This window comes from Notolabrus celidotus, unplaced genomic scaffold (assembly GCF_009762535.1).
Source record: "Notolabrus celidotus isolate fNotCel1 unplaced genomic scaffold, fNotCel1.pri scaffold_157_arrow_ctg1, whole genome shotgun sequence".
NCBI lineage: Eukaryota > Metazoa > Chordata > Actinopteri > Labriformes > Labridae > Notolabrus > Notolabrus celidotus.
In genome coordinates this window covers 65,698-87,079 of record NW_023260027.1, presented here as the reverse complement: position 1 = coordinate 87,079, position 21,382 = coordinate 65,698, and the positions used below count along the sequence as shown (strand labels likewise).

At 41.7% G+C, this 21,382-nt stretch overlaps 1 protein-coding gene across 1 annotated transcript; it reads right to left on the bottom strand.

Moving 5' to 3' along the window:
• Positions 1 to 267: 267 nt before the first annotated feature.
• LOC117808811 (ATPase family AAA domain-containing protein 5-like) lies at positions 268 to 20,737 on the bottom strand. Its single transcript, XM_034678473.1, is given in 23 exon segments — positions 268 to 948; positions 2,264 to 2,422; positions 3,122 to 3,674; positions 3,677 to 3,956; positions 4,032 to 4,132; positions 4,531 to 4,717; positions 4,794 to 4,858; positions 4,951 to 5,184; positions 6,870 to 7,040; positions 7,505 to 7,676; positions 8,188 to 8,324; positions 10,265 to 10,347; positions 10,488 to 10,584; positions 11,129 to 11,440; positions 11,660 to 11,807; positions 12,075 to 12,217; positions 13,053 to 13,286; positions 13,402 to 13,546; positions 14,529 to 14,675; positions 14,769 to 14,853; positions 15,935 to 17,694; positions 17,783 to 17,843; positions 20,580 to 20,737. Coding segments are annotated over 22 exon segments (5,346 nt in total). The 5' UTR covers positions 17,837 to 17,843; positions 20,580 to 20,737; the 3' UTR covers positions 268 to 869.
• Between the last annotated feature and the right edge of the window lie 645 nt (positions 20,738 to 21,382).

Genomic DNA, 21,382 nt, shown 5'->3' with positions numbered 1-21,382 from the left:
CATCTTGCACCACACACACCTCAATCTGACCTTAATCCTGATTCAATTGGACTCCTAATTCTTTTCCAACCTCCATCCCCCAGTCCAGCTTAATAATGTGGTGATGTCAGTATAACAATGTAATAAAGTAACCCTGACTTGTCATTCTTGCTAAACCTACAGCTGCTTCACTGACTCTCTGAAAGGTCACTGTCTGTTCAGATGCTGAGGATGTTTTGTATATGAACTCTCATTTAGAAACAAAGTTGTGGGAAATTAATTTGTTGATTTGGTTGTTATAAACATTTATTTGGTCACAACAAAACCCAACAGAAAAAAGTGTAAATATTAAGGGATGAAAAAAAACAAAAGGTGAAATCCCGTGTGGAAAAAAAATGTCTTGAATTTGAATGTGACATTCATGGCCAACAAATGTCCAAAGTTTCTCAGTGAAAAGGTCTCTGACTTTATTAACTTCAGAAAGGCAAACCCCAGAGTGCATCAACATTACTTTCTATGGAAGGTGACAATTTACAATTAGCATTTAGACAAACAAATGCAAATTATGTTACTTGTTTATCTGTAAAAAGTAATTTACTCATTAAGAGCAATTTCTAATTTAATGAAAACACTGAAATGAAATAAAAGAGGGAAAATTGTTCATGTATAAAACTCACTTTCTCACACAAAAGAACACAAAAACATCACAGGGTAGTAATTTAGTGCAGGCTTTAAAAGCACCAGAGGACAGACAGGTTAGACAACATTTCAAACTGCAGGAAATCTTCATGACTAATTTAATTTCTGTGCAGCAGACTCCTCATGCAAACCTGACCTAAAGAATGTCACCAGTTTAAAGGCCGTGTCTGTTTGAAGAGATCATTTTATCTTCAGGGGAAATCTTTAGCGAGGTGGTGTAGTGTTCTCTTTTCCAGAGCCAGGCTGATTGAATCGAGGTAATGGAGGAACCTGGAGGAGGGGAAAGAAAAGCTTATCTTGTAAAGTTTGATATGGAAAATTTAAAAAATGTAAAATTAAATATTTCATTTCTTTATAATTCATTCACTATTCACAACATGTTCACAATTCTACTCTGCATCGCACACGGCAGATGCACATGCAGACAGACACACACACTCACACACACTCACAGACACAATCCCCCCATGCACAGCAGAACATGTGTCAGGTATAGCAGCCCATGATACATTTAATTTAAAAACTGTGCTTTTGAGATGAAAAATATGTTGGTAATTTGAATAAACTAAAAGTTAAAAAAGGTGTGGACATTTATCTCTTCCTGTATCGAAAACGTTTCAAACCAAACTGTGAATTTTGTGTATCGTTGCACCCCTAATATACAAACATACATATATATATATATGTATGTATATAAATAGTATATGTATGTGTGTGTGTGTGTGTGTGTGTGTATGTAGTTGTTCTAAGCAGATGTGTGTCTAACATGAGTCTGGTCCTGCTGGAGGTTTCTGCCTGTTAAAGGAAGTTTGTCCTTGCCACTGTAACTTGCTAAATGCTGCAAAGTGCTCTGCTCATGGTGGATTAAGATGAGATTAGACTGAGTCCTGTCTGGAAGAGGGGACTGGATCTGATCCGGTCTTGATGTTGGGTCTAGTGTTCTGCTCATGGTGGATTAAAGCCTGGTTTATACTTGTTTCCCGGAGCAGTCGCTGACGTGGACGTGAGCACTACATTATCGTGCGTGGATGGGTCCGTGTCACTCTGCAGCATTTTACCTAAATGCTTGAGGGCAGTGTGATAATCGAGTCGCCTTTTTCTTTTCCAGCTAAGTGTTCTGCTTGTTCACAGCGACTCAGAGGGTATTATGTTAATCTAGTGCATGTTGGTTTTTATCATATTGAAATTATTAAAGGGGAAAATAGAGAGGACGCGTCAGAGGAGGTGAAATGCACGGCCGATGGACGGTGATGCTGGAAGTGCTATAAATGCAGGAAATATAATGCCGCCAAGCGGACCAATCACAGGACTTGCAGTCCACATGGTTTCAACGCATAGTGACATTTTGGAGGAGGTGCACGTGGGTACGCATGTAGGCTTCAGCGTCAAAAAAAGAGCTATGTGATTGGAAGAAATATAAAGCAGGGTTAGGATGAGATCAGACTGAATGGTGCTGTAATGACTGTGTTTATTTGGGCTGCAGGCACAGAGTCATATCTTACATGGTTATATGACTAAAGTTACACTTCAGCACATCATGCTCACTGTGCACATGAAGTGAAGACTGTCTGCTGTGGATACTGACCTTCGTTTGACTTTGCCCTGCTCTTTCAGCTGCTCTGATCTGCAGATGGTGCGGAGAGCTGGGAGGTAGTCGAGTGCAGCAGCTGCTTTGTTTCCAAGAGGACCAAACACTCCTTTGACAGTAAGACTGTCAAGCACCTCTCTCCTCTGCTGGACCAACCTGGAACATAAAGATACATGCTTTTAAAACTGGTTTCACATCTGCAGAACCAGAAGGGGTTAAAATAGATTTATTATTAAATCCTATGTTAAATAAATTAAAGAGCAGGAAGTTAATGTCATTTATAAAAAGGTTGTGTTTATGAGCTGTAAAGGTTCACTAAGGCTCCAGTGTACAGAGTGGTTCATCATTAATATCTATACATGGCTAAGAGATATTTAAGAACCATACTTTTTAACATTACTGATAATATTATGTAAAGCAGGGTGGTTAAATGCACATCACATACATGCAGAGCAATTAAATTCAGATTTGGATTAAATTTAAAAGTGTAAAACAGTTCACTTAAAGAGTTAGTGTGATAACAATAATAAACGTATACTGCTGTAGGAAACACATCGATTACTAACAGTATTAACATTAAATTGACACACCACAGGGGGTCTCATGAGCATTTCCTTAAAATCTCTCAGTATATTGGTTGAATTTTAAATGATGGTGTTTGTAGAACTCGTGTACGTACGATGTCCTGAACTATATTTAACTCTGATATGCTGATATGTCCAGATGAGTAAAGAATCAAATGATATTAAATATGGGTCTTATCCTGGAAGACTTTAAGAACCTGTCATCAATTACATTTAGAGTCTGAATATTATCAACAATCACGACCCCTTTAATGCATGAAGACAGACTCACTGAGGGGGTAACGGACTGTCCTCAGAGAAGCTGGATCTCTGTCGGTGAGAAGCCACTGGGAGGCTGAGCTCAGCTGCCAGCTCTCCCTCGACTTTTTGGGCTTTGTCCAACGCCTCCGCCAAGGAACTCTGACAGCAACTGAAGCTGAATGCTTCAACTCCAGCCGTGATCTCAGAGACGAGCTCTCCTCTCATCATACTCCCTCTGTCCATCTCAACTCTGGGCTCATCTGTCATCCCATCTTTGATTACTGCACCAACCTGCAACTTTCTGTGACCACTGTCGCTCCCCTCTGTTTGAACTAAGAAGAAGGAGTCCAAGTAGGACATGTTGTCCAAGAAGACAGCTATAGATTCTAAACACTGGGACACTGGGAGACCTTTTTCCCTCTGGTCAGGAGTCAGTGGTATCCTCTTTACTTTCTCTGACACTAAACTCTGTGTCAGTTCCTCCTTAGCTGAAAGAGATCCCTTCAACATGTTGAGCGATAAAAAAGTGTCCTCAGAGTCCGAGTCCGAGTGCAGTCCATCCTGCTCAGGTACACCGTGCCGTCTTTGTTCTTTCGCATTCTGTTGGACATTTTGACTGGACTGCTATCATCCGACCCGGATTCGGCTGATTCCTCCTTGTATGGCCCTGCGTTGGAAGGCGGCATGCCAGGAGGATGGTTCTGTGATGTGGAAGCAGCCAGCTCCAATTTGTAGGTCGAGGTAGTCAGCAGTGTGCGAGGTAGAGGTAAGAGCGTCTCCATGTTGGAATAAAGCAGGTCCACTCCACGCCGCCTGCAGCTCGTCAGCAGCTCTAAGATCAACTCCTCCTCCTCCATACTCCGCCTCTGTTAAAGAATCACATCAGGTAAAAAAGTCATGTTCCTCCTGGAAGAAGTAAATATTGAAGATTATTAGTTTACCTTGAGCAGATCCCAAATATCTCTATGTGGTTCGATGTTCAGCAGACCCAGCATGCTCTGAGTGCAGCCTCTGTCACAGGGAGGAAGACACCCCTCTCCATCTGAGAGAGAGAGAGAGAGAGAGAGAGAGAGAGAGAGAAAGTCAATATTAAAACGTGTGCTTTTAGAGCTCAACACAAAAATGAGCATGGATACTTGGACAGAAAAGGTATTGTCAAACATCGGTCCTGTGGATGTCTCCTTTTTATCAGCATACTGCCCCCTTCTTTTAAAATGGGTTCAGGATATCCATGATTCACCTGGATCACCTCTTCAGGTCTATAAATCCAGAGCAAACACAACCCAAGTTTCACAGTGTTGGTGAGACGTGGGTTTAAAGACGGGGTTCGGCTGAAGAAGACTTTTTTCTGCTGCTAAGAAGCTGAAAGATCAATCATTCATTCCAGAGGAAAAACAAGGAAAACTAGAATTCACATGTCTCCTCCAGCTCCCATCTTACCGTCTCTACCTGTGTGTGTGAATCCAGACACAATGTGCCCTCCTCCGCTGCGAGTCCAGAACTGCAGCTGTAGTAGACTCTGTCTGATGTCGCAGCCATTGAGCCTGAGCAGAGAGCTGACATCTGATTGGTTCGTCCTGACATCCTCTGTCAGACACAGCAGCCTCAGAAAGCTGGTCACATCCATCTGTATCATCAGGAGACCATTAACAGCCCATCCACTGACTATGATGTGACATGATTACAGGAATCCTTCCACTCACCACTGAAGGGGTTTGAAAAACGATCTCTTCAAAGTTTCCATCGAACATGGCGCTGAAGGACGGATCTACATCAGACAAATTGGATTAAAACTCAGAATAAATAAAGAAGAGCAAAAAGGACAAAGTTTAGGACATTTCCATTCCTCCTTTCTCTCACCGCTGGTGGTGAGGATGACCGGCCTCTTCGTGGTGGTCATGAATGTCTTGATGGCAGACAGAAAGCCAGAGTCCTCATCAAAAATCACGTCTACTTCTTCAAACAGGATCAGGGAGGTGGCTGTCCTCTTGCTTGGTTCCTCACTTCCTTTCTCTTTAGAGGTTGTCCCTGTCGGGGATTTGACTTGGGTCTTATTCACACACTCATTCACTTTGGTGGCTTTCTTCAGAGGAGCTGCACAAAGGGACGAGTGACAGAAGAGACACTGAGAATTAAACTCCTGATGAGACACATACACACACACACACACTCACACAAACACACTTACCCACACACACACACACACATTCACTTTGGTGGCTTTCTTCAGAGGAGCTGCACAAAGGGACGAGTGACAGAAGAGACACTGAGAATTAAAATCCTGATGAGACACATACACACACACACACACACACACACACACACTCTCTCACCCACACACTCACTCTCACAGACACACTCACACACACACACTCACACACACACACTCACACACAAACACACAAACACACTTACCCACACACTCACTCTCACACACTCACACACACACACTCTCACACACACTCACACACACACACACACACTCTCACCCACACACTCACTCTCACACACACACTCACACACACACACTCACACACAAACACACAAACACACTTACCCACACACACACACACACATTCACTTTGGTGGCTTTCTTCAGAGGAGCTGCACAAAGGGACGAGTGACAGAAGAGACACTGAGAATTAAAATCCTGATGAGACACATACACACACACACTCTCACCCACACACTCACTCTCACACACTCACACACACACACTCTCACACACACACTCACACACACACACACACACTCTCACCCACACACTCACTCTCACACACTCACACACACACACTCTCACACACACACTCACACACACACACACACACTCTCACCCACACACTCACTCTCACACACTCACACACACAAACTCTCACACACACTCTCACACACACACTCACACAAACACACTTACCCACACACATACACACACACACACACTTACCCCCACACACACACACACACACACACACATTCACTTTGGTGGCTTTCTTCAGAGGAGCTGCACGTAGGGACGAGTGACAGAAGAGACACTGAGAATTAAACTCCTGATGAGACACATACACACACACACACACTCACACAAACACACTTACCCACACACACACACACACATTCACTTTGGTGGCTTTCTTCAGAGGAGCTGCACAAAGGGACGAGTGACAGAAGAGACACTGAGAATTAAAATCCTGATGAGACACATACACACACACACTCTCACCCACACACTCACTCTCACACACTCACACACACACACTCTCACACACACACTCACACACACACACACACACTCTCACCCACACACTCACTCTCACACACTCACACACACACACTCTCACACACACACTCACACACACACACACACACTCTCACCCACACACTCACTCTCACACACTCACACACACAAACTCTCACACACACTCTCACACACACACTCACACAAACACACTTACCCACTCACATACACACACACACACACTTACCCCCACACACACACACACACACACACACATTCACTTTGGTGGCTTTCTTCAGAGGAGCTGCACGTAGGGACGAGTGACAGAAGAGACACTGAGAATTAAACTCCTGATGGCACACTCACTCACACACACACACTCACTCACTCACACACACACTCACACACTCACTCACTCACTCACTCACTCACTCACTCACTCACTCACTCACTCACTCACTCACTCACTCACACACTCACTCACTCACTCACTCACTCACTCACTCACTCACTCACTCACAACCTTACTCATTCACTCACTCACTTCCTGTTAGCTCAGTCCTCTTGGTGTTAGCGGCGTCCTTGTTGGCGGGTTGAACCCCTTTAAAGAAGTTGGATAGAGAGGTGGGAGCAAGACCTCTTCTTTTAGCACCCCGAGGGGACTGGGGGTTCTTCCTGGGAGAGGAGACCACCCTCCGAGGAGAGTTTAGCTTCCCTGGAAGATGAAGAAAACAAATCAAGAATAAATAATGTCTTCATGTGTTCATTATGTAATAATGTATAAATCCTAACCCACAGATCCCTTCAGCAGCTCATTACTACAGTTCGACCATAAACATATTTAAGATGCTTTTTATTTGGACTTTTAATACTTATGCATAGATAACTTTATTTCCTGTTCTGAACACTATGCTTTTATTTTGAAAGGAGAAAGAGATACTTCCTCTATAGTATAGTTTATGGATAATGTCAACCGTGTATGTATGAGAAACCCAAAATGCTGCCTCGAAGTCTGTACGGCTCATTCAGCTCCAGACGTAAAGACGCCCAATAAGAGAAGCCCAAGGCAGATAGCGCCCTCTGCTGTTTGAGGAAGGTTTCCATTTTAATGAGGATGATTTTCAGCTGTCTGAGGTACGATGACGTCTGAAGTGCCATCAGTATCAGCTCTGAACTTACTAGGTGAGGATCCAGGCCTCATGGTTCCTGCACTGCTGCTGTAGCTGTTGAAGTAGGTGGGTTTGTGGGCGTTGACCCCCTGACTGTCCACCTGGTGTGACTGAGTGGCTTCTTTCAGCTGGGACAGAATAAGACGGCCGCTCCTCTGAGATGAAGCGTTCACCTCAAACACCTGGGCGAGAAGATCGACAGAGGTTTGAAACGAGGACACTAAATCCTACCTGTGGTGGGAGCTGAAGCTGCGTTAGCTCACGGGAAGCTCAATTAAACATTCTGTAATCTGACCGAGACGCTCTGAAGCTTCAAACTGAGCAGAGATAAGACACTGCAGTGATGTAGGCTTTAACCAGCTCTCCTCAGTAATCAGTCATAAGGTAGTTAGCATGATTAGGCACTTAGCTGTATACATGCTTTTGATGAGATTTTAATATTAAATGGTGACATGAATATCGAATGTAGAACATTAAAACAGACTAACTTATGAATTTCAACAAAAGATGCATTTTGGATTTGTGTTGGCAGAAATATTTTACATTCGAGGTTGTAGGTCTTGTTATTTTACTGCTGCATACAGCACAATTAGATAAGATATACATGCAGATTATTTACTACTACTGGGATAAAGATGTCTCTGTCGAAGCCCGACGAGAAGCTTCATTAACCCTATTGGCTCCTGGATTTACCTTAAAGCCCAGCTCCTGAGCACAGGCATAAACCGCAGCAGTCTTTCCTACACCAGGGGGTCCTGTTATGAGCATCGTGTTACACAACATGTCCTCTCCATCCTGGGAGTCGTCCTCCCCGTAGTCCCAGTCTGAGTCTGAACACAAAGAGTAAGCATGTGTTTAAGGCTGAGTGATATACGATATAACTCTTCATACTTCTCTGTAAAGATATAACAAAAACAAAGTTTAAAGTCAAATCCACATCGACCCGACGCCAAACATCACGCAGGCACTTTAAGATGTGTCTGTGGATCAGTGAGTAGAGTCAGTCGTCTCTTAATCATTGTGTTTTTGACTGAAAAATAAAGAACCAATCTGAGAAATGAATATACATCAAACACTCTCACCTTCTGTCAGATGTTCTAGTGTAGGGTTAGAGTTAGCCTCTTCTAGTTTAGGGTTAGGGTTAGCCTCTTCTAGTTTAGGGTTAGGGTTAGCCTGTTCTAGTTTAGGGTTAGCGTTAGCCTCTTCTAGTTTAGGGTTAGGGTTAGCCTCTTCTGGTTCAGGGTTAGGGTTAGCCTCTTCTAGTTTAGGGTTAGGGTTAGCCTCTTCTAGTTCAGGGTTAGGGTTAGCCTGTTCTAGTTTAGGGTTAGGGTTAGCCTCTTCTAGTTCAGGGTTAGGGTTAGCCTCTTCTAGTTCAGGATTAGGGTTAGCCTCTTCTAGTTTAGGGTTAGGGTTAGCCTGTTCTAGTTTAGGATTAGGGTTAGCCTCTTCTAGTTTAGGGTTAGGGTTAGCCTCTTCTAGTTCAGGGTTAGGGTTAGCCTGTTCTAGTTTAGGATTAGGGTTAGCCTCTTCTAGTTTAGGGTTAGGGTTAGCCTCTTCTAGTTCAGGGTTAGGGTTAGCCTCTTCTAGTTCAGGGTTAGGCTTAGCCTGTTCTAGTTTAGGATTAGGGTTAGCCTCTTCTAGTTCAGGGTTAGGGTTAGCCTCTTCTAGTTCAGGGTTAGGGTTAGCCTCTTCTAGTTTAGGGTTAGGGTTAGCCTGTTCTAGTTTAGGGTTAGGGTTAGCCTCTTCTAGTTCAGGATTAGGGTTAGCCTCTTCTAGTTTAGGATTAGGGTTAGCCTCTTCTAGTTCAGGGTTAGGGTTAGCCTGTTCTAGTTTAGGGTTAGGGTTAGCCTGTTCTAGTTTAGGGTTAGGGTTAGCCTGTTCTAGTTTAGGGTTAGGGTTAGCCTGTTCTAGTTTAGGGTTAGGGTTAGCCTGTTCTAGTTTAGGGTTAGGGTTAGCCTCTTCTAGTTCAGGATTAGGGTTAGCCTGTTCTAGTTTAGGGTTAGGGTTAGCCTCTTCTAGTTTAGGGTTAGGGTTAGCCTGTTCTAGTTCAGGATTAGGATTAGCCTGTTCTAGTTTAGGGTTAGGGTTAGCCTCTTCTAGTTTAGGGTTAGGGTTAGCCTCTTCTAGTTTAGGGTTAGGGTTAGCCTCTTCTAGTTTAGGGTTAGGGTTAGCCTGTTCTAGTTTAGGGTTAGGGTTAGCCTCTTTTAGTTTAGGGTTAGGGTTAGCCTGTTCTAGTTTAGGGTTAGGGTTAGCCTCTTCTAGTTCAGGGTTAGGGTTAGCCTGTTCTAGTTTAGGGTTAGGGTTAGCCTCTTCTAGTTCAGGGTTAGGGTTAGCCTGTTCTAGTTTAGGGTTAGGGTTAGCCTCTTCTAGTTCAGGGTTAGGGTTAGCCTCTTCTAGTTCAGGGTTAGGGTTAGCCTGTTCTAGTTTAGTGTTAGCCTCTTCTAGTTCAGGGTTAGGGTTAGCCTCTTCTAGTTTAGGGTTAGGGTTAGCCTGTTCTAGTTTAGGGTTAGGGTTAGCCTCTTCTAGTTTAGGGTTAGGGTTAGCCTCTTCTAGTTTAGGGTTAGGCTTAGCCTCTTCTAGTTCAGGGTTAGGGTTAGCCTCTTCTAGTTCAGGGTTAGGGTTAGCCTGTTCTAGTTTAGGGTTAGGGTTAGCCTCTTCTAGTTCAGGGTTAGGGTTAGGTTATAGGTAAGTTTTGTTAAAAATAGTTTCAGTTCAAATAGCCGCTAACATTTGAGGGAAACAGGAAGAAGAAATATATCTTATCTCTTACCGCCGCTGCCTTCCTCTTGTTTCTTCTCCTTCTGCTTCTTTCTTTCTTCTCTGTCCACTCGGAGTTTCCATTCCTTTAACCAGCTGCACAAGAAAGAAACCCATGAGTTGACCCCAGACCCACACCGATAACCTTTGCATCGAGGACTGATGATGCTTAAATCATTCAGGTGGAAGCTGGTTTTATTTCAGCAGGTGCAGAAAAGTTCGAGCAGGTTTAGTACCTGTGCAGCCTCCTCACTGAATCGGGGTTTCCGATGATGTCACTGGAGTGCTGGGGCTGATATTTGTCTGTCCACAACACGTCCTCCTTCATCACATCTGTACAACAAACCAAACACTGAGTCTGAAGCTTTACAGGACAAAGGAGGGTAAGGAAAGGAACATCATGCAGGTGAAGGGCCGTCAGAACAACAAGGAAAGAGGACACACTAACTCTATTCCAGAAAATGATAGAACCCTGGGATCTGTGATATCAGTAACACAGAAATAAAGACTGTCATTTATTTAGCTTCACATCCAACAGACATTGAAGGTTGAGGACATTTCTGGTGGAGTTAAGCAAACATGAAATAATAATCAGTTGTCTCTTATCTTTAAAGACACTACAGTTTGAACGTTGTCATGCAGGTTTGTTTTCTCATCTGTAGGCTGTTTTTAACAGAACAAACATCCTATCAGACATAACAAGAGTCTGTTTACAGACACTAGAATGGAATCACTCTGAGACCTCTTCCTTCGGTTTGCAGTAATGGAGAAAATCTGAGTCGCTGCTGAAACTCAGCTGCTGTGATAGAAATATAAAGATCAAGTTTTGTTTCTTGATTTAAAGTGAGGGATCAGTCCACCACATTCGTATCCTCACCTTTTTTGCCTTCTCCCAAAAGCACATCATGGAGCAAAGCCAGCGAGTCGTCTTCAGGTCTGACGTCTTTACCTGAAGCTTTGTTTTTCTCAGTCCGCCCCTCCTCCTGCCTGGATCTCTGCCCTCGCCGCGTACGGCCTCCTCTTTTTGTTGGCTCAGGCTCAGATGTGGAAATCTTCTCTGAGGAGTTGGCCCGTTGCTTCTTAGCCACCTTCACTGTCATTTCTCCTTCATCCTCCCTCCTCTTCCTCTTCCCACACACTGATTCAGCTAGCAGTGCTGTGCTGGACACACTGGTTTCAGCTCCTGGTTCTAGGCAGACGCAATATATATGAAAGATCATTTCATTTAACTTTATACTCTAAAAAAATTGTTGACCATCATTTTCTGTTTCTGTGCAAACGATCTTGTTGTTGATGCTAATGAAGAAATAACTCCAACCCTGAGAAGATGGGGCTTTGGAACAGCCTGGGATGCACTGAGACTTGAAACTGATGTTTGACTGGTTTTAATGGTTCTCGTCACACTGACCTGAGACTGAGCTCTGCTGCTGGGGGTCAGAGCGCCTCAGGAAGCAACTGATGAACTTCTGAACAGGAAAGGACGGGTTAGAGGTCCGGACCTCCTCCATAAGACGCTGGCGGACACTTTCAGAGATCTCTGGCCTCCAACCAGAACCCTTAAAAGTATGAATTACCATGAGTTATGATAGCGTCTGAGCTTTAACCACATTTTTCACAAATTAAAAAACTACTGAGCAAAAAGAATGAGTTTATATGATCACTGAACACTTCAAGGCCGTTTCTAAATCTAGCATGCTTAATATATACTGTCAGACATGGAGCAGCTTTAAAATACACTCATTGAAACAATAAACAATCCCTCAGTCTGGAGTTGATCCTGAATATTTGTGGACATTAAGCCGATGGAAATCATTCTGATATACTTGTTCACTGAGGGTGGGGCGGACAGGTTCTGTCTTCACACAGACCGGGCCACAAACAGGTGGAAGTCTGCCGTATGTTTGGCTCCAACAACCTTTCAGGTGATCCAGAGACTCCGGCCACGGCAGACTCCAGAGAGGACAATCTGTCAAAGCACAACAAAAACAAGCTTCATCAGACTCGGGTTCCTCTTGATCTACCGGTCTCTTATTGGTAACACAGACAGACACGACTGAAATTTCTCTTTTGCAAGACATCCAAGAGAAATATGAAACAATTGTGGAATTGTTCTAACTGCAGTTCCTCAAGTGTCCACTAGAGGCTGGCTGCAGAAACAACAGAAACCACATACACACCCATTCAAAGAGCCTGTAAATAAACATGTTTACAGCCTGGTTCAAAACCACAGTTTAGGTCTGAAGAGCTCGTTTCTCTCTCAGCACACACTGAACGGGGGGTAACTTTGTATTTTTAAAGATATTAAAACATACGTTTTGTCTGAATAAGAGCACTACAGACTTGACTGACAGGCGGGCAACCTGTAGCTGTTAGCGACGATGCTAAAGAGGCTGAGATCGACCAAAGTTATGCTGAGTCAGCATGTCAGTACGACGACAGGCTTCAAAACTCTGCTTCAGAAACAGACGAGTGGTGGAGATTACGTCCGTGTTTATTCAGTGTTTGACATGAACAGAAATAAAGATGAGGTGATACCACAGTGAAGAATTATCATGTTACAAATTCAAATTATGACCTGTGTTTATAAAATGATCATATCATTGTTCTCACAGGCAGAACAATAAAGTTCTGTTTGTGAACCAGTAAAACACGTCATCAATATTTCTTTCATTTAGGTTCATTATTAATTCAAAACAACTCAAACTCATAAATCTTGTGTTCTGGAAAAAGAAGGAAACTGAATTCAAGTGGAGGACAGGTTTCTGAAATTAAAGATAATGCAGAGCGGACCAACAGCTCACCGTTTGGTTGCTGCTTTATGTGAATCACTCGCTGAAAGGAGGAACAGGACAGTGAATACGCCTCTTTGCTCGCTGCTGACTTGGCGATCTGTTTTCTGAAGGACTCGGGAAGGCCGCTCTTTAAAAACTCCCTGCGAGCCCTGAACTGCTCGCCATCCTGCGTGCTGTCGGAGCCGTCATGGCTGCTGTCATCAAAAATGGAAATCACTGCTGAAACCTTAGGGGCAGGTTTGTCTGGGGACAGAGAACACATTTTTGAGTCTGTGAGAAAACAAATACCACAACATAAGATGACATTATTAAGCCAAAAAAAAAGGATCAAATTGTGATCTGGAGCAGGAAAGACCACCTGTGAGAGTCCTGGTCTCTTTGTCTGCAGGTGTAGGTTTTCCCAGAACATCGTTTAGACTCCGTAAAGACTTCGGGAGTTTACTCTTTTCTGATGTCGCCTGGGGAGCAGCAGTCTGATCTTCCTCCAAACAAATCACTGAATCCTGATAGAAAGAGGAGAAAGACAAATCCGAATGATTCTTAACAATAGAAGAGAAATCAAAAGTATGTACCTGTATCTCTGTGTGCTTATGTCCGGGACGTACAAAGTGACAGTTCTTCAGGTTTGATCAGGAGACCCATCTAACTGTATTATTATATTTATATTACATTCTGTATAAATACAGATAAAGACTCTCCGATAAATACAAAGGAAAAAAATGAAAGCCATAGACAATAACTTACTAACTCAACAACTAACTCAATAACTAACTTATTAACTAACTCAATAACTAACTTATTAACTAACTCAATAACTAACTTATTAACTAACTCAATAACTAACTTATTAACTAACTCAATAACTAACTTATTAACTAACTCAATAACTAACTTATTAACTAACTCAATAACTAACTTAATAACTAACTTATTAACTAACTCAATAACTAACTTAACTAACTCAATAACTAACTTAACTAACTCAATAACTAACTTATTAACTAACTCAATAACTAACTTATTAACTAACTCAATAACTAACTTAACTAACTCAATAACTAACTTAACTAACTCAATAACTAACTTATTAACTAACTCAATAACTAACTTATTAACTAACTCAATAACTAACTTATTAACTAACTCAATAACTAACTTATTAACTAACTCAATAACTAACTTATTAACTAACTCAATAACTAACTTATTAACTAACTCAATAACTAAGTAACTTACTAACTCATGAACTAATGAACTAACAGCAGGATGTGTCATTAGATCATTTTGATTTGGAGACAGAAAACCTGTTTGTCGTCATGAACATCTTGAAACATTAATATCTATGAATTAATACAAAGTTTTAACGGGTTAATGTCTCACATTTAATCATCCATTCATCATCCTAACCCTAACCCTTAATGGTTAATGTCTCACATTTAATCATCCATTCATCATCCTAACCGTTGTGTTGCACTGAAACTGTACCTCGTCTTCACAGTAGATCTTTTTAGTGTTGGCTCCAGCTCGTGATGATCGCCTTGGCGCCACGTTAGATTTTTTCTTCTGCTGAATCACTTTTGCTTTTTCCACCAGCTTCTTCACCCGCTTGCTTTTCTTGGGATCATTTGATACCTGAATCAGACAGAGGGACTGTAAGTGATGCAGAAACATGTAGGTATCTCCCCACAAAGTCAGTTCAGGGGTCAATGTGGAAAAAAGACTCACTTTAGGAGCCACAGGTGTGTTTAAGCCACTCCCACTTTGGGCCTCAGTCATGGAAACATTCTTATGAACTCTGGTAAATTTGATCCTGAAGTAAGGGAAAGATTGAAAGAAGAAAAGTGAACATTAGAGCAACATTACAAAGTACCTGATCATGAGTGCAGACTTATAGAGTTAGAGGATATTTTATTAGGTACACCTGAACAGTCTCATCCTAACCCTGAACAGTCTCACCCTGAACAGTCTCACCCTGAACAGTCTCACCCTGAACAGTCTCACCCTGAACAGTCTCATCCTGAACAGTCTCACCCTGAACAGTCTCATCCTGAACAGTCTCACCCTGAACAGTCTCACCCTGAACAGTCTCACCCTGAACAGTCTCACCCTGAACAGTCTCATCCTGAACAGTCTCACCCTGAACAGTCTCATCCTGAACAGTCTCATCCTGAACAGTCTCACCCTGAACAGTCTCACCCTGAACAGTCTCACCCTGAACAGTCTCATCCTGAACAGTCTCACCCTGAACAGTCTCACCCTGAACAGTCTCACCCTGAACAGTCTCATCCTGAACAGTCTCACCCTGAACAGTCTCACCCTGAACAGTCTCACCCTGAACAGTCTCACCCTGAACAGTCTCACCCTGAACAGTCTCACCCTGAACAGTCTCATCCTGAACAGTCTCATCCTAACCCTGAACAGTCTCATCCTGAACAGTCTCATCCTGAACAGTCTCACCCTGAACAGTCTCATCCTGAACAGTCTCATCCTGAACAGTCTCACCGTGAACAGTCTCACCATAACTGCAGCCTTTAGTCCAACCTTAAGAAAGATGCTCAAACTCTCTACAGTTAACGCCTCATATAAACCACTTCAACGTGAAACAGAACCACAAACAGGATTTATAAAACAATCACATCGTCCAGCCAAGACATCTTCAAACAGGTTCAGGTCTGCTCTGTTAGACTGAAACAGGTTCAGGTCTACTCTGTTAGACTGAAACAGGTTCAGGTCTACTCTGTTAGACTGAAACAGGTTCAGGTCTACTCTGTTAGACTGAAACAGGTTCAGGTCTACTCTGTTAGACTGAAACAGGTTCAGGTCTACTCTGTTAGACTGAAACAGGTTCAGGTCTACTCTGTTAGACTGAAACCGGTTCTTTATGGACTCACCTGATTGGACTTGCTCTTGTGTCAGGTGGGCAAAGCATTTCTGCGACGAACACTCCGTGTTTGGACCTGCGTCTCTTCGGGGTGGACTGGTCTGCAGGGGTGGACTGGTCTACAGGGGTGGACTCATCTGCTGGGCGATCCTTGAGTAAAACAGCAGTTTCCTTTGACTCGTTGCGTTTCCTGGTTTTTCTGACAGGGGTCGTCAGAGTGGCCTCAGGTGTTTTTCTGACAACAGCCTCCCTTCTGGACCTCCTTACTGCTGGACTGGAAGGAGCTGAGCTGATAGGAGGTTCTTCATTTTGATCATCAACATCAAAAATTGTGATGGCTGTTTCTCTGGCAGGATCAGGATCAGGAGCATCAGGAGCACCAGGCGGAGTGCTGACTGCCTCTTTTTCTTCTTTACCTTTGCTCTTGTCTTTTCTTGCTGCTTTCTTTTTAGCAGCTTTGTTTTCCTGAGAGGCAGACGGCTCTTGCTTGACTGGGACTAGACTTTCACTGTCCTCTTCAGACACTTTTTCTTCCTGCTCCAAAACCTGTTTCTGCTTGATCTGGCCCTTGAAGGGTTTGATTTGACTGGGCTGTTTGAAAGCAGCCATGAACTGCTTCTTCTCAGCCTCACTGCACTTGGGCGTAGATTCACTCTCAAGCACAGCGAGTTCAAGATCTTCCTCCTGAAGAACCACGTTGGATTTACGCTTGAAAGCCAGAGAGGCAGTAGGAAGTTGGTGTCCAGCCTCTGTCTGAGAGGGGGATGTTAAATCTGCAGCATTTGTGGTTCCCTTTCTCATATTGAAGATAGAAGCCAACTTTGCACCTACCATAGCTGCATCATGTTTGGGTGAGACTGCATGCACTTCAGCCTGGATGGTGAGGGTCCGTGGCGAGACTTGGAGAGGTGTCTCCCCAGACACTACAGTTTCCTCAGCTTTGAGGATTTCCATTGGGTCAGTGTCCATTCGTGCCCGTCCATCTGTTGTGTCCTCTTTCCCTCCATTCAGGCTCTGACTGCGCACAAAATCTTCAAAAGAGATTTTGACCATGTTGTCGAGCTGAGCATCCTCATCTACATTGACCTCCATGCCAACGTCACACAAAGATCCCTGGTTCTCCTCTGCATCTTTGGCCTCCTGTTTTTGCCTTTTTGAGGAACTCCGTGCAGCAGCTTTGTCCTGTTTTGATTTTTCTTTTGAGGGTACAATAGGAGATAATTCAGTACAATTGAATTCTGGTTTAAATGTAATATTTTCACTCTGTTTGGAAACATCATGTTGATCATCTCCTTTAGCCTGCTCAGAACTGACAGCTTTAGACGAGCTTGCCTCAGCACTGATCTGGACCAACAGAGCCGCAGTATCACTGCCGAGAACACCACAGGTCCCATTCGCTGCTGAGTCTCTGCTCGCATGCTGCTCCTCTTTAATCACGCCGCTCTCCTCTGATGTGAAGTCAACAGTTTCAGGCTGCTCAAGTTTCCTCGCTGCTCTGCTGGCCTTTCTGCTCCGTTTCTGAGGTGGATGGCTTGACCCTGGCCCTGTTTCTCTTTGTGCAGGCTGAGGTGTCTGACAGTTCTTGTTACTCTGCTCTGGTGAGCTGTTTCGATCCTTGGAGGTCGGAGCTTTCCGGTTAAAGTAGTCCATGATGTTGTTGGAGCGGGGAGGAGAAAAGGGCTTCTCTGCAGGCTTGGGCACAGGTGAGAAATAGTTTGTGATTGTCTTGACAACAGGGCTGCCGCCATCTTTGCCAGATGTTTTGCACGGCTGTGAAAGAGGTGTCAGTGTTAGATTCATATTATACAAAACAAGAACAAAATGCTACCGCTAAAATCCAATAAGAGCGAAGAAACACCTGAGTGTCAAAGTCCTCCATGACAGACGCCATAGCAACGACACCAGCCATCATGTGGGACCTAAAGACACACACACGCGCACACAAACGCACACAAACGCACACTACAGTTTAATGTTATAGATCTAAAGACAGATTAACAGAAACAGTAAAAATAATTAAATATTAAGATGCCTTATTGAAGCTTTAATTTTATCTCTGACACTGACCGCCAGCATCTTACTGTTTTATTTTAACAATATATAAGTTTAATATAAGGTTAGTTTAATATAGGGTTAGTTTAATATAGGGTTAGTTTAATATAAGGTTAGTTTAATATAGGGTTAGTTTAATATAAGGTTAGTTTAATATAGGGTTAGTTTAATATAGGGTTAGTTTAATATAGGGTTAGTTTAATATAGGGTTAGTTTAATATAGGGTTAGTTTAATATAAGGTTAGTTTAATATAAGGTTAGTTTAATATAGGGTTAGTTTAATATAAGGTTAGTTTAATATAAGGTTAGTTTAATATAGGGTTAGTTTAATATAGGGTTAGTTTAATATAGGGTTAGTTTAATATAGGGTTAGTTTAATATAGGGTTAGTTTAATATAGGTTAGTTTAATATAGGGTTAGTTTAATATAGGGTTAGTTTAATATAGGGTTAGTTTAATATAAGGTTAGTTTAATATAAGGTTAGTTTAATATAGGGTTAGTTTAATATAAGGTTAGTTTAATATAAGGTTAGTTTAATATAGGGTTAGTTTAATATAGGGTTAGTTTAATATAAGGTTAGTTTAATATAGGGTTAGTTTAATATAGGGTAGTTTAATATAGGTTAGTTATATAGGGTTAGTTTAATATAAGGTTAGTTTAATATAGGGTTAGTTTAATATAAGGTTAGTTTAATATAAGGTTAGTTTAATATAGGGTTAGTTTAATATAAGGTTAGTTTAATATAGGGTTAGTTTAATATAGGGTTAGTTTAATATAGGGTTAGTTTAATATAAGGTTAGTTTAATATAAGGTTAGTTTAATATAAGGTTAGTTTAATATAGGGTTAGTTTATATAGGGTTAGTTTAATATAAGGTTAGTTAATATAGGTTAGTTTAATATAGGGTTAGTTTAATATAAGGTTAGTTTAATATAGGGTTAGTTTAATATAAGGTTAGTTTAATATAGGGTTAGTTTAATATAAGGTTAGTTTAATATAAGGTTAGTTTAATATAAGGTTAGTTTAATATAGGGTTAGTTTAATATAGGTTAGTTTAATATAGGGTTAGTTTAATATAGGGTTAGTTTAATATAGGGTTAGTTTAATATAAGGTTAGTTTAATATAGGGTTAGTTTAATATAGGGTTAGTTTAATATAAGGTTAGTTTAATATAGGGTTAGTTTAATATAAGGTTAGTTTAATATAAGGTTAGTTTAATATAAGGTTAGTTTAATATAAGGTTAGTTTAATATAAGGTTAGTTTAATATAAGGTTAGTTTAATATAAGGTTAGTTTAATTTCAAATTGAAAAAACAGAAACACTAACCTGTCCTGCAGAGATATTATTCAGTTCATCGTGTGAAGCGGTTTGTTCTGATGTGACACAAACAGAGTTACAGACTAACAGATCCTCTCCTGATCCTCTCAAACACAGTTACAGACTAACAGATCCTCTCAAACACAGTTACAGACTAACAGATCCTCTCCTGATCCTCTCAAACACAGTTACAGACTAACAGATCCTCTCCTGTTCCTCTCAAACACGGTTACAGACTAACAGATCCTCTCAAACACAGTTACAGACTAACAGATCCTCTCCTGTTCCTCTCAAACACAGTTACAGACTAACAGATCCTCTCCTGTTCCTCTCAAACACGGTTACAGACTAACAGATCCTCTCAAACACAGTTACAGACTAACAGATCCTCTCCTGTTCCTCTCAAACACAGTTACAGACTAACAGATCCTCTCCTGTTCCTCTCAAACACAGTTACAGACTAACAGATCCTCTCCTGTTCCTCTCAAACACGGTTACAGACTAACAGATCCTCTCAAACACAGTTACAGACTAACAGATCCTCTCCTGATCCTCTCAAACACAGTTACAGACTAACAGATCCTCTCCTGTTCCTCTCAAACACAGTTACAGACTAACAGATCCTCTCCTGATCCTCTCAAACACGGTTACAGACTAACAGATCCTCTCCTGTTCCTCTCAAACACGGTTACAGACTAACAGATCCTCTCAAACACAGTTACAGACTAACAGATCCTCTCAAACACGGTTACAGACTAACAGATCCTCTCCTGTTCCTCTCAAACACGGTTACAGACTAACAGATCCTCTCCTGTTCCTCTCAAACACAGTTACAGACTAACAGATCCTCTCCTGATCCTCTCAAACACAGTTACAGACTAACAGATCCTCTCCTGATCCTCTCAAACACGGTTACAGACTAACAGATCCTCTCCTGTTCCTCTCAAACACGGTTACAGACTAACAGATCCTCTCCTGATCTTCTCAAACACAGTTACAGACTAACAGATCCTCTCCTGTTCCTCTCAAACACAGTTACAGACTAACAGATCCTCTCCTGATCTTCTCAAACACGGTTACAGACTAACAGATCCTCTCAAACACAGTTACAGACTAACAGATCCTCTCAAACACGGTTACAGACTAACAGATCCTCTCAAACACAGTTACAGACCAACAGATCCTCTCCTGATCCTCTCAAACACAGTTACAGACTAACAGATCCTCTCCTGATCCTCTCAAACAGCTCCTAACTCTCCTCATGTCTGTCTCATGTTCTTCCTCACCTTCTCGTGAAGATGGTCTCGTGGTTGTTTCCGTTAATAAAATATAAATCTTTATAAAGTATTTTTCTTCTTTTTCTTCTTTGCGCTTTTAAAAACGCGCCAGGCTGCTCGGAGACGAAGGGCGCCAAATCTCCGTCCCCTTTGGTCTGACCAGAAACAACCAATCACAGGACAGCAGGAGCTTCCGGCATCCTGTGACGTAGTTTACTCAAAACAAAGATGGCGGATGATGTAACACTTAATGGAGAGGAAAAAGTGACAGCGCCCTCTACTGGCTGACGGTGACATTTACCTGCTGTTTATACAGACATGTTTATATTCATGTATACATGTCTTTAACACAAACATGACAGAAATATAAACAAAGATAGGAAGTAAATTAAGATATATATAATAAATACCGATATATAATAAATATAGGTATGTAATAGTATAGGGATGTAATAAATATAGGTATGTAATAGTATAGGGATGTAATAAATATAGGTATGTAATAGTATAGGGATGTAATAAATATAGGTATGTAATAGTATAGGGATGTAATAGATATATATGAATTAAACAGGTATGTAATAAATATAGATATTTAATAAATATAATGTAATAAATATAGATATTTAATAAATATAATGTAATAAATATATATATTAAATAATCTGATTAATAATAAATAGATAACATTTTTGAATATAGTTTTTAAAGCCACAGCAGAATATAAAGTTTCAGCTGTTTGCTGTTCCGTCTGTTTAACCTCAGAAATACGCCCACACGTTCCTCTCAGTAGAGTTGTGTGTATTTGTGTG